Source organism: Cavia porcellus, unplaced genomic scaffold (genome assembly GCF_034190915.1).
Source record: "Cavia porcellus strain 051 isolate PalLab524CR breed Dunkin Hartley unplaced genomic scaffold, mCavPor4.1 scaffold_21, whole genome shotgun sequence".
Taxonomy (NCBI): Eukaryota; Metazoa; Chordata; class Mammalia; order Rodentia; family Caviidae; genus Cavia; species Cavia porcellus.
In genome coordinates this window covers 42,491,770-42,504,903 of record NW_026947504.1, presented here as the reverse complement: position 1 = coordinate 42,504,903, position 13,134 = coordinate 42,491,770, and the positions used below count along the sequence as shown (strand labels likewise).

The 13,134-nt window shown below is 38.2% G+C and overlaps 1 protein-coding gene across 5 annotated transcripts in view; it reads left to right on the top strand.

Annotated features, from left to right (window-relative positions):
• The window catches only part of Dclk1 (doublecortin like kinase 1), a 329,654-nt gene that overhangs the window by 158,825 nt on the left and 157,695 nt on the right, over window positions 1–13,134 (top strand). For all 5 annotated transcript variants that reach the window (XM_003477423.5, XM_023560569.2, XM_013140987.3 and 2 more), the window contains exon 4: window positions 11,339–11,438. In XM_003477423.5, coding sequence (XP_003477471.4) covers window positions 11,339–11,438 — 100 coding nt within the window. The remainder of the gene's footprint in view (window positions 1–11,338; window positions 11,439–13,134) is intronic.

Here is a 13,134-nt window from a genome sequence, read left to right as displayed (position 1 = left end):
AATGTTTCTAGTAGTTTTTAGTGGTCCCGGTGATTGTTTCATATTTGAGCAAAGAAGATGTGGGACCAAAGGAAAATTGTTGCATATGGTTGCCTTTTATTTTTAAAGAGAAACTTTTCAGTCTTGTAAGAGGAAGCTGATAGCTTTGAAACCATAATTAGCCTTTGCAGCCAGAGCGTGACTTCAGGGATGGAAAAAGACAGCGGATTGCACTTCTGGTCTTTATCAGAGGAGTCTAATTTTGGTCAGTCTCTACTGCCTGGAAACATTTACTCTGAGATTTCTGTTCTGGTTTCTCCACACTGTGCTTCTCAGGAAGGGAGAGGCATGATGATCAGGTATGGGGCAAGAGAGGAAGGTTGCAGAAGGCAATCTCTGTTGGGAAACCCTCCCCTTTCTCAGGACACCAGGGTAAGCACGTGCGGGTGCACTCACACACACGTGTGTTCAGATACACATTCATAAGACTTGCAGCATTGATCTTTTTATGGGCTTTGATTTCCAGAATGGTGAGTCTTGACCTTACCCCACCCACTTTCAGAAATTTCAGAAAGTGAAGTGTGTAAGAAAGTGTGGTGGTCAGCATATCAGACTTTTCGGCTCAAGCATTAGAACTGGGCCCTGGACAAAGTACCTACAGCCACTGCTCACTGGGCAGTTCTCCACAACTGGGAAATGTCTGCTCCTGGGTTGATTCCAGCACATATTTTAGGTGGAATACACAATAATTTTTATAAAAACAGACTCATTAGAGTTTACTTAGAGATTCTTATTTCAGAGATTTTTGAAATAAAATCTGATTTCACTGACTCTTAGGAAATGAATGAGTCTGGTTTACTTTCTTCCCTGTGGCGCGTCCAGCCGTCCGGCTTACATGGGCAGGGGTTCTGGTTTAATGCAGTCCCCGTTAGTTCCTGGGCCCACCTGTGTTAGTGGGTCCTGACTGCCCTGTTTTCTGTCGGATTATGCTTGGCCCACTTTAGCGCTGTGTTACCTGCCAGGCCTCTGTGGGCATTTGAGTTATGATAGTTTATGCCTACAGATCATGTATTGTAGTGAAATTACAACCAGCCCCAAGTTATTAACTCAGCTCTTATATTTAAATAAAAAAGAATTATAGAAGTTCTAATATATAATATATATTATATATCTATATAATAATAATAATAAAGGAAGGAGAAAAAAGGAAAAAATGACCTAGAGTGTTTTATATGTAATTTTAAAAAGAAAATTCACTAAGGTCATCTCCAAGTATGTACTTGCCACTGTGTACCCATTCCAGCATTTATTTATAAAAACACAGTGGCTTGTCACCAAGCTTACATTTTGAACTGTCATCTTTTTTATTTCACCAGTATCATCTTTTAGTTATGTTTAATGCAGTAATCTTAATTATTTTCATATAATTAGAGCAGTATGATTGTTCAAACGTTTCAGAGATTTGCAGTCTTAAAAGTTGACTGAGTCACACATTTTTTAGGAGAGTAATTTTGTCTTCAATAATATTCTTAAAGCCATGTGTAATTCTTTTCTAACTGCATTTGAGCTTGGGTGAAAAATTAAATTTTATTCCTAGCATAATTGAAAATATAATTGTAGCTTGCATTTTTACTGAATACTACTAGGATGATTATTATCGATTACTCACCATTAAGCACCCAATAAACAGAACACTGATCAATATCCTGCAAATAACATACAAGAAACAAGACTCTCCTCTCCACTCATTAATCAAACAGATAAATAAAAACACTATGAGGTTTTATGTGGTCCACCATATGCATGTGATAATGGTGATGGCTGGTGGTAGTGACAGTGATGGTGCTGGTGGTGACAATGATGATAGTGGTGTCGATGGTAGTTGTGGTGGTGGTGATAGAGATGGTGGTGGTGACGTGCTGGTGATGGCAGTGGTGACAGTGGTTTTGATGACAGTGGTGGCAGTGGTGGTGAGCATGTAGCAATGGTGGTGATGATAGTACCAAGTGGTGATGGTGGTAGCGGAGATGATGGTGATGGTGGTAATGACAGTAGAGATGGTGCTGATAATGGTGACAGAAGTAACTACGGTACTTCTAATGTTATGGGGGCAGTAGTGCTGGTGATGATGCTGATAATGATGGTGTTAGCAATCCTTTTGGAAATGTCGATTTTATGGGATTGGCATTGTTTGAGAAATACCACTTGAGAAGACTAATTTGAATTGTATAAAAATATCCCTTTTAATGTCAAGCTATCTATGTTGCTGAGTAGACTAGAAATAGAAATAGAAATAGAAATAGAAATAGAAATAGAAATAGAAATATTTAAAGCAACCAGCTCCATACTTTAACGTCAAGCAACATTATAAATATTCCTCGCATACGCATAGTTCCATGACTTTGGAAATGTTATTTTGTGCAATTTCAAGTGACAGACCAGTGCACAACAACATACAAGGCAAAGAAATTTATCTTTAGCTTTTTATCCTTCAAACATATACCAATACTTTGTACTATAATTTTCTTGAAAAAAAGTCTTTTGCAAATCTTTTTTAAAAGTGAAGTTATTTTTAAAGATTTAAGTGACTGTTTGTAAATAAGAAGTTCCATGTAGTGAATCCAGGCTACAGGATCATTTGGTATGAGTTTATATGGGGCTGTTTTTTTTTAATTGAGGAGAGTTAAATTTAAAAATAATTTTTATTGTAAAATTAGAAACAATCTGAGCGTGACAGCACATCCCTCTAATCCCGGCATGCTGGGAAGCTAAGGCTGGAGGATCACAAGTTCAAACTCAATCTGGAAACTTCACAATTTACAGAAGCCCTGCCTAAAAATTTAAAAAATGAATTAAAAATGGGCTGTGGGGGCCGGGGATTTAGCTCAGGGGCATAAGCGCCTGCCTGACAAGCACAAGGTCATGAGTTTGATTCCTGATACAAAAAAAAATAGGTGGGGGCTGTAGATGTAGCTCAGTGCAAAGCACTAGGGTTCAATCCCCAGTACTAGCACCAGTACTAGAGAAAACTTTGAAAATGAAAGTGTAATATGGGAGCACTGTGCTGGTGCTGCTTGCCTCGGACCTGGCATTAATTATCTGGTTTGCTGTAGTCACACTGATGGGTTTTTCACTTCTGAGTTCAGATCAAAAATTATCTGCACCCTCTCCAAAGAGAATACCATGTCACAGTTTCCATTTTCTTGCACTATGATTTAATTTCTTAAGCTAAAGGAATAAGCTACGCTAAAGATGTAGTAGGAAACAAGACAGAATTTCTTAATAGGAGGAAAAAGCAAGCCATTAGAAGTTGGAGACCATCTGTGTTTAAAATAAAAACAGGATAAATAATGAATGATCAGGCACTTGGAACAGAGTGCAGTACCTTTAGGTTTGTCTGAGTCCCAGAATGATGGTCTCACAGAGGGACAGCTTCAGTGTCACTGACGTGAGCATAAACTAGCCACTGAGGCCACAGCCAGGGAACCAATGCATTTTCAGTTCCGTAGTTGTTTTTCTCAGATCGATTCAGCAAATGAAACTGCTAGTGTGTCAAAGAAGGAAGCTTTCTTTTGTTTTTTTAACATTCGGCCTGTTGGCCCTGCAGTATCTCCGAGCCTCTGCTGAATGTCAACAGTATCATCCACTTTTGTAAGAGGGTGTCAGAGTGTCAGGTTTTAAAACCTACAAAAACAGGTTGGGATCCTTATTTTCCTCTCTCGCATCATCATCATCATCATTATTATTATTTAACTAACTTACTTCTCTTTTCATGCTGTATCTTTCTCTTACCAAGAACCATAGTTCGTCTAAAGGACTTTTAATTCGAAATTTCTAGCCAGAGAAACTATTGTAAAAATAAATTCCCACTTACATAAGTTTATTATCCGAGAAATTAAGTAATGAAAAAGGAAATTATGGAGAATGTATTTTAATAAAAATAACAAAAATAATGTATTTTAATAAAAATAACCACACTATTAAAAATAGTGTGGTTATAAAACTATTTCAGAACCAGAAACATGTAGAATTACATGATTATAAAACAGGAGAACTCACAATAGTTGACTTACAATATTATGTGGTATAATAACACCCAGTGTAAAGAGAAAAGAATAGAAGCCAAGCAAGGGATAAAATTGGAAGAGAAACTTTCTCTTGATTCAGTTTTGGCAAGACAGGGGTCCTGCAAGTGCCAGCTTATAACTGAAGCTAATTATAGTGGTCATGTTTTGAACTATGCAGAGGAAAAAGTTGTTGACTCGGTGCCTTAGTTAAAACGTAAGATGGCTAGATCTTTTTTTTTTTTTTTAAGAATAAACATTCCTTTTTGGTTAAGATCACCGCACTAAAAATGAGAACAACAGGACCTTTAAGAGCCGACTATCTCTAGCTGGTATCAAAGAAATCAAGAAGAATAAAAAACTGTTAGTAAATATTTTTTAAAAGAAAACTAAACTGGATATCCATAGTCAATGATTCCCATAAATGGGCTGAATTTCTTGGCTTTTAGTTTTACAATGGCTTATAAGGTAAAATGTATTAAATTAGTGGCGGTAAAATATCTCAGGGTTTCCAACATCAGGAGAGGCGCTGATAAACAGTTATTTCTCGCTCAGACGGAGGTAAGGGCTGCGGAGCTTTTCCCTGTTTGGATGGTAGAGGGCGCGCTTGTAAAGAAAATACCCTTGCTCAGGGCCTGCTGAGAACCGGGCCCAGCTCACTGAAGTCCGCATCACCATGGAGATTTCATAGCGGGGGAGGGGAGATGGATTCTAAGGTCTCGCTTTGGAAATGTGTAAATAGCAGATGGTTTTATTGCCTTTGTTTGGTTCTCTGCCCTTGCAGAGCGACTCAAGCCGGAAGCTTATGGGAGAGAGAGTCCTTATGTGTCTGCAGGTCTTTGTCTCCCCTGGATGCAGCCTGGCTCCTGGATGAGTTTGTGCAATGCCAGATTATGGAAAAGATACAAATTGCAATTTTGTATAGTCAGGAAAATAAATATGCTTTGCTTCAGCAAGATAAATAATTCAAACTTCTTTAGAAAAACGATATTTTTATTGGCCACCCTCTTATTATATGACATTTATGTGATAATTATTGTTTGTAATGGTTTTATGAACTGAAATTTCTAACACTGACATAAGGGCGCATGTTTCTATTCATTTGAGTAGAGTTATGTCCCTACAGCTTGGTAGTTAAGAGCCTGCATTTAAATTCTAACTGACCCATTTTCAAATTCCTACTGATCTTCCATTTAATGTGTCTTTTTTTATCTGTAAAACTGGACTACTAGTGCCATAGTGTTAGTCAGCGTTCCATCACTGTCACATAGGAGAAAGAAAAAAAAGAAAAAACAACTAATAAAGAGACCATGTTTACTTTGGCTCATGGTTTTGGAGGTTTCAGTCTGTGGCCGTGGTCCATTGCCCTGCGGAAGCACATCAGGGCAGGAACGCACAGAGGGGCAGATGACTCTTGTCATGGCCAGGCAGCCAACAAGATGGAAAGAAAGGTAACCTCAAGGGCACACCCCAGTGACACGAGGGCCTCTCTCTAGGACTGGCCTCTTAATGGCTCCTTCACTTTCCAATAATGCAGTGCTGCAAACAGAGCTTTTACTATGTGGACCCATGGGGAGGCTCAAGATCTATCTACTGTCCAATAAATTCTTCATGGCAGAGAAGACTAAAGAGAACAATATATATTGAGGATGAAATTTACAAGTGCATACAGAACTGCTTTAATTGGCATATCACACCAAAAAGACTGCTTTTACCTTCTCTTTATATGTTCACCAATAATCACTGTGGTACAATATATTAGAGCTAATGCAGAAACTGATAAGCAAGAGACTCTAATCAAATCATTCAGGTTCATATAATTACGGAAAATCTGTATTCAGAACCTAGGTATTCCAATTTTCCTTCAAGGCCTTTTCCAGGCGGTAATAATTCTAATCATCTCTCTTTTCTGAGATACTGCAGCTCTGGCATTATCCTATGTACCACAGGAGATAAACTCTGCAGCAATCAGTGAAAAGGAAGAAAAGTTATATTTCTGTATAACCAAAACACTGAAAATTGAAAATTAATGGAATATTATTGAATGCATAAACCAATAACCTCCCTATGAATTACATGTAATCCTCCTACATTTTACTTACTAGTAATAGCTATTTTAACAGAATAAGTTTCTTAAAGGAATCTAAATCTCTGGTTCCCACAGATGCCAAGAGACTCTTAGTTAAGATAATGACTCATGGGTGACATCAGCTGAATGTACTTGCAAATGGCTCTTCACAGCATTATCTAGTGGAGGTCTAATGACACTCAGAGGCGTGGACCGTAGCCCATGTTTGTGTTAGCAACTTTTACCAGCTTTGCAGCAGGGCCCTGATACTAATCCAAAGTATGATTTTCACTGGGAGAATAATACTAGTAGAACTGTAATCCCCAAAGAAGTAAGGGGCACTCATTTGCTTCATTTTGTCCAAGTCTTCTTAGAGAATAAGTCTATTAGGATGTTGTTCTGGACCTACATACTGTGTTTTTAATTTTTTAAATCACTTTCTGTTAAGTATCCCTTTGATTTATACTTACCTTAAAGTACATTTAATAAAATAGCTAAAATTGATTGTGAACTTGCTGTCTTTCTATTTGTGGCCTTAAGCCATCCTTCCTTAAAACAATTGAGATGATGCACTTAAGTTCCAGAGCTAAATTCACTCAGGATCCAGGCTCTGCGTTTCTTCTTTAATGCCAAAGAACAGCACCCAACAGGAGACACTGCCTCGGCCCTAGATGGAGGGAGGGTTTTAGGAGCAGGAACTCATTTTAAGGTACCTGGCTAGGGTTTCCTGAGTTACCCACATCGGCGAAGGTGGCAGACTGAGGGCCAGAATTCAGACCATAGCTTTTGACAGAACCAGTAGAAGGGGACTCAGGTGACTCATCACTGAGCTACTTACCGGTTGATAACAGTCCTGGGGAGTTCTTGAGCTTCTGAGAAGGGAGATTTATGTACTGGAGAAGAGACAAAGGCTTGGTACTAAGGGAAGGCAGGCTGTGCTCTGAACGCCCAGCTCAGGGGCTGGCATGTAACAGGTGCTCAGCAAACGCTTACTGAAGGATGCTGAGGCTTCAGACCAGTTCACGAGTCTTACAGGATTGGAGTGGGAAAGAAGCTAGGCCTTGAACCTTCAGCTGTGCCTTACACCACCAGATGGATTTAAACAGGCAAAGAGCAAAGGTGGGAACACATTAGAAAACAGGAAAGAGATTTTCATACAAAAATAGGACAGATTAAGCTCCTTTCAGAGAATGAAACAGATAGAACATGTTTCGCATTAGAATGGTCCATTCACCCATCCATTCCTTCCATCCGACAAATACTTACGTGTGTCAGATGCTATATCACCACTAAGACTACTGGAAGCATAAAAAGTTGGTACACAGATTGCAAGGTGTCTGCAATGCTCAGCTCAGCAATGGAGCTTTAACTTGAGTACCGGAAGCCATGTGTGGCTGTCAGAGCCTCAGAGCTGAATTTTGAAAGTTCATGAAAGATGAACAGACTAACAGATTGGGTTGGAGAGAATGGAGGTGAAGTGAGAAAACGCATAAAAGGGGAATAGCAAGGTCCACAGGGAGAAGGATGAGCTCAAAGCTGATGTGGTGACTGGGGGAGGAGGGAGGAGGGCTGGGAGAGGGCTGGGAAAGGTTTCGGCGATATTGCAGGGGACAACTTGTGACACAGTGGGACAACCAGGACAAGCCGCCATGGGTGATACCAGGTCTTCTTGGGAGGCAAGAGGATGATGGCGAAGTGAGAAAGTCTGGAAAGTGCTCTTCTTTTCTCTTTTCTCAAAACTGACATCTCTACCTTTGCATCTGCCCTGAATCTAACCCTGATGCATGCTTCCCGCATCTGATACCGACTGAGCAGACTTCACAGCAGAGGAGGTCACCGTCACCGTCTGCTGTAGTGAGAAGTGTGTTTCTCATCCAGAAATGGAACTTATTCTATAAACTGGTAACCATGCTGAATTTTTGGCACATCAAATTTTCGAAGGTGTAACATTATATAGATAGAATCAACTTAGTTTGCAAAAAAAAAAAAAAAAAAAAAAACACGGGTTTAACATTTCTCTACTTTTTATAATAACTTGGTACCAGGACACACAGTAATGCTTCAAGGAAAATTTTCATAGACTATTTAAAAAGATTAAAAGTCTTCTGTTATTCTTTGCTGTTAAATGAAATATGTTACAGTCACCTCTAGATCAATGATAAGAGCGTTGATAGTTGGAGTGTACTGATTATCCTAAATTTGTCCGTATTTTAACTTTGTGTCTAATGACCCTTGCTCTCTTTTACGAAAGCCTTGTTTATTAATGAACAGTTTTATGTTTGGATTTGATCTACTGACCTTTAATAATGGGAAGTTACAAGGGGAAAAACGCAAAATAATGCAAAGCACAAGACACAGAAAACACCAGAGTTTCTGATACTTTAATAGATTATTGGCTTTTTGTCAGAGAAGCTTAGAGGTAAATGAGTATGCTTTGCTCAGCACCAGATCACTTTTGTCTGCCTTTCTGTGCTTAGCATTGCCCCCTTAACTATCACTGTGTCCTTCTCATGTTCTTGGAGTCTTCTCTTTGGAAAGAACATCGGAAGTTCATCATGTTTCATTCCCCGTGGCCAACAGAATTTTGCCTAAACTATCCAAGATGGGTCATTGTGTTTTCTGTTGTTTAGGTCTCAGGCTCAATAGATGGTTATCAATAAAATGGTGGGATTGAGTTGACTGGCAACCTGCTTGTGACATGTCATAGTTCTGATGATGACTAGTTACCCACTGAGCAGTTATATAACACATACACATTATAGATAAATGTGGTCTGGTTAAAACCTGATGATATAAATGTAAATGGGGGAATGTGCAGGACAAAAAGACCATTTCCTTAAAAAACAGAATTTCCATCTATCAAGTGTTTGTCAGCATGATGTTTGATATAAAACAGGCGCAACATAAAAGATTGACTAAATGAATCAGCAAATAAAGTTTGATCCCTGGAGAAGTAAGCATGTTTACCTGGGAAGAGTACGGGCAACTGTTTTTCCTTTCTGTGTCCCTGCGTTCTTTCCTCTAAAGGGAACTCTCTGAACGTGATCCTGCATTGTGCAGTGTGAGAAAAAATAGTTCTGGATTTTCCTGTCTCTTTAGAGCTATAGAATACATGAACGGTTATAAATTTTTCAAAGTTCAGAAACAAAAGGACCTGTTGGATAAAAATGGCATTTTATGTTGTAGTAGGACACCCCCTCACACACGCACACTTTTACACCAGCTTATCAGCTATCCATGCTTTTAGGAAACACTGTTCTTTTGGGCTTATCGTTGCCATTTTTGCCTGAGGGAGTGATCACATCTCCCGCATTTTTGTATGTCAGTGCTGTGTGCTGAATGGAATCTAGGAGGCAGTTGGTGAAGACTTACACGTGTAAGGTGAGGATGGCCTGTCTGGGTTTAGTTGGGATGACACTAATGCTGATGGAGAAAGATGGGCTGTCATGAAGGTAAAGATGAGTGAGGCAAAATTGGAGGAGGAAGAGGAATGACATGGAGAGCAGGCTCTAAATCCAAAGAGCCTGTAGTTAAGCCAGGTAGAACATCATGTCTTCTAACACCACACTTAAAGCTCTTGGGGCTGTGTCCGTCAGTACTCCCCTTAAATCACTTGTGCCTTCAAGATTTCACTGATCGAATGAGTGACAGCCATAGGTGCCTCTATTCATATTTAATGTCGATATCAAACTGTTTCAGAAATTTCCTTTTTAAAACCTTAGCCAAGTGGTTGTTTGAAAATTAAGTTATGTTTGAAAGTTAAGTTTGGAAACACAATCTGAAGCCCACACACCACTGCATATGAGAACTTCAGATAATGTTATGTTCTTCTGACTTACAGTAGTAAGTATCAACTTACTTCACATGTGGTGTGGCGGGATGGTGTTCACAGGGTGGGGTGGCAGAGGTTGGCAAAGATAAAGGATTCCAGAGGTGTCCTTAGATGGAGCTGCAGACAAATGTGAGAGATGCGAATGAAGAACACACGTAAAGAGACTGACCCTCAGAAGGGTAGTTGCTGGTACTCCAAAGCTGTGGGAAACTGCGTTCCAAAGCACCCAGAGAACTGGGTGTTTTCACTCGCCATCTTATGATTTGCCTAAAAAGTTAAAGGAAATTGAAAATAGATAGAAATTATCAGTATTCCCATTGTTGGTGTCATACCTAGTATGAACAAAACATTACAGTTTTCTCAAAGACATTGGAAATGCTCAAAAATTATTCATTTTGACTATATTTTCTTGCAGGGAAATGGTACATTTGGTATATTTTCTTTTCTTAAAGTTCTTATTGGAGAATAAGTAGAAAACTATCAAAAGGTTGCATTGAAACTTCATGAAAAGAAGAATCTGGAGGGCAGGGAAATTTTAGTGTTTAGCATCTCTTAGGAAGTGGTTATACAGGTACTTTAGGCTCTGCATTGAAACCTCACTTAATTAATTGATTTATTTTATTTTATTTTAAAGAGAATAAAACCAAAATAAAGCAAAACAAAGCCAATCAAAACAAACCAGTGTAGATGACCCAGGACTTCAAAACAATACGAAATCAACAAGGGTTACTTACCATAATGCCTCTGGTTTTCTTCAAAACACCTGCAGATACCTTCCGACATAGTAAAAATCAAACAAAACAGAACAGAATAGAACCAATTAAAACAAAACAATTAATTCAGTAAAGTACTTCAAGACAAAACTATTACCTCAATTAATTTTTACTTAATTTTTTTTCTTTCAGCTACATGTAGAATGGGCCTAAAGGAGATAGTTGTGCTCATATTTATGATACAAATACTTTTTTCCGTGATTATCCTATGTGTATACAATGGCATCAGTTACGAAAAGACATAAAACTCTATGCTGACTTTTGTTGCTAGCATGGAGTTTTACATTCAGAAGAGTGCAGGGGTCCTCTTTCCCCACATGTTGCTGCATCTACTTTATTATGGAAACAAAGGGCTCTTACCTCATAGCCTATTGATATATCAAGTAATAAATGTGACAGTTACCGGTTCTATTTGCCTTATCCCGTCTTCCTGCAGAACTGAGACATAACATGTTTCTTACTAGGACCAGATGCTTGAGCCCTTCCTTTGAAATTCCTGGAGAAGCTGCCCGTTGATTCCATTAAGGGAAGTGGCTTTATGCAGATGTCTACTTGCTGGGATGCATTGTTGTAATTGCTGTTCTGCTGGCCCCTCGCTGAGTACCATGCTTTTCTCTTGTAGGTGATGTGCCTTCAGGACTTTTTTGGTGACGATGACATTTTTATTGCATGTGGACCGGAGAAGTTCCGTTACCAGGATGATTTCTTGCTAGATGAAAGTGGTAAGGAAAAAAAAGTTCAAAACCAGGGGAAATTTGAGGCAGCTTTCCAAAATAAGCTGCACCAGGCCAAGATTATGTCAACTCCAAAGCTACCAAATCAGTTTCAGATCCTCAAACAGCATGTCTTTCCCGTATCTTGAATTTCTTTGATTTCTTTAAATATAGAAAACAGATGAAATGATAATTGGAAAGGATAAGTCATTTAGAACAATAAATTGCTAATGGCTAATTTATAACCATTGACCAATTAAAATTGATGTTCTATAAAATTCATAGTGTGGGTTTCCACGTTTTTAATCATATTTTTATCAAAATTTATAGTTAAGGGATTTATAATCATGTAATTATTAAGCATGTTCCTAGGCTCAGCTTACCTGTGACCTCCTCTAATTTCTAGCTGGGAAAATGCTTTGGTATTTGTTTTTCTTTAACTATTTTTAAATTTGTATGTCATTAGCATCTATGAGGTATCAAAAAAGAGGATAGTAGATTCATTCTATTAATAAATTAAATGTGACCCTCTGTACTTGATAAAGAGGAAGCAATTGGTAGACAAAAGATAAATGACAGAAGTAAATATTAAAGGTTTTGACTTTGAGAATGATTTTACTGTCGATGCTCTCAGAATCTTAATAGTAACACAGATATAATTATTGTACCAACAAGACCGTTTATAGTACCGTTTCTAATTTAACTAGAACAATATTACATTTTTACTGACAATTCAAATTCTGTCCAGGACAAATATATTGAAATGATAATTTCTGCTTAGATGAATGCAGAAAAATGTGGATGTGTACTATCTAAGCATTTACATAATGGGATCAGTGATATAATGTAGTGATCTCAACCTAAGACTCTAGATATGTACTTGCATATAATATAGATACAGATGCATAGGTAGTCATGGGCTGCATAATGATATTTCTGTCACTGACACTGGTGAGAGAAACCCAAAGTATAAGTAATTTAAGTAGCAAAATACATGATAGATATTATGAGCTAGGGAGGTAGATCCTTTGCAAATGAGCAGGAGAACTAGAGATGGAGAGAAAGGAGAAAGGGCAATGAGATGTTGAAAATTTAAGATGTGTAATTTACATTTAGCAAATTCTCACAATGAATGCAATCATTGTGTACAGCAAATGTAATAATAGAAACAAAAGATTGTACAGTCTGGTGACATTAGAGGCAGTCTGGCTTATTTAAGTGCACCCTAGGATGTTCTCACAGCAATTAAATAATCTAATAATGCATTTCTCACAATACATTCCCATCATTAAATCGCATACAGCTATATATATTATCAGCTGTATTTGTATAAATATAATTATTTCATATTTTGAAATAACATTGGGAATGTAAGGAGAGATCAGATCATTTCACAATGAGAGTATATGTCATTGAAGAGATTTATTTTGGTTCAGGGACTCTAACTGGAGGAGTAGCTTGACCTTTCCTGTAGGCCATATTTCTAAATAACTGATCGGCATTTCATCTGGGGCAAACATTTATGTAGATACATCACTTGGAAGGTGTCCTCAGGGACACCTCTATCTCACCTCTGTTTAAGGGTTAGATACCTTGTGTAGATCAAGTGGACATTTCCATTGAGGCAAATGAACTGACAGCACAGTTTTGAGAAAAATAAACTGCCTTGACTTGCAATTTAAAGAAAATAACTGCTTCTGATAGA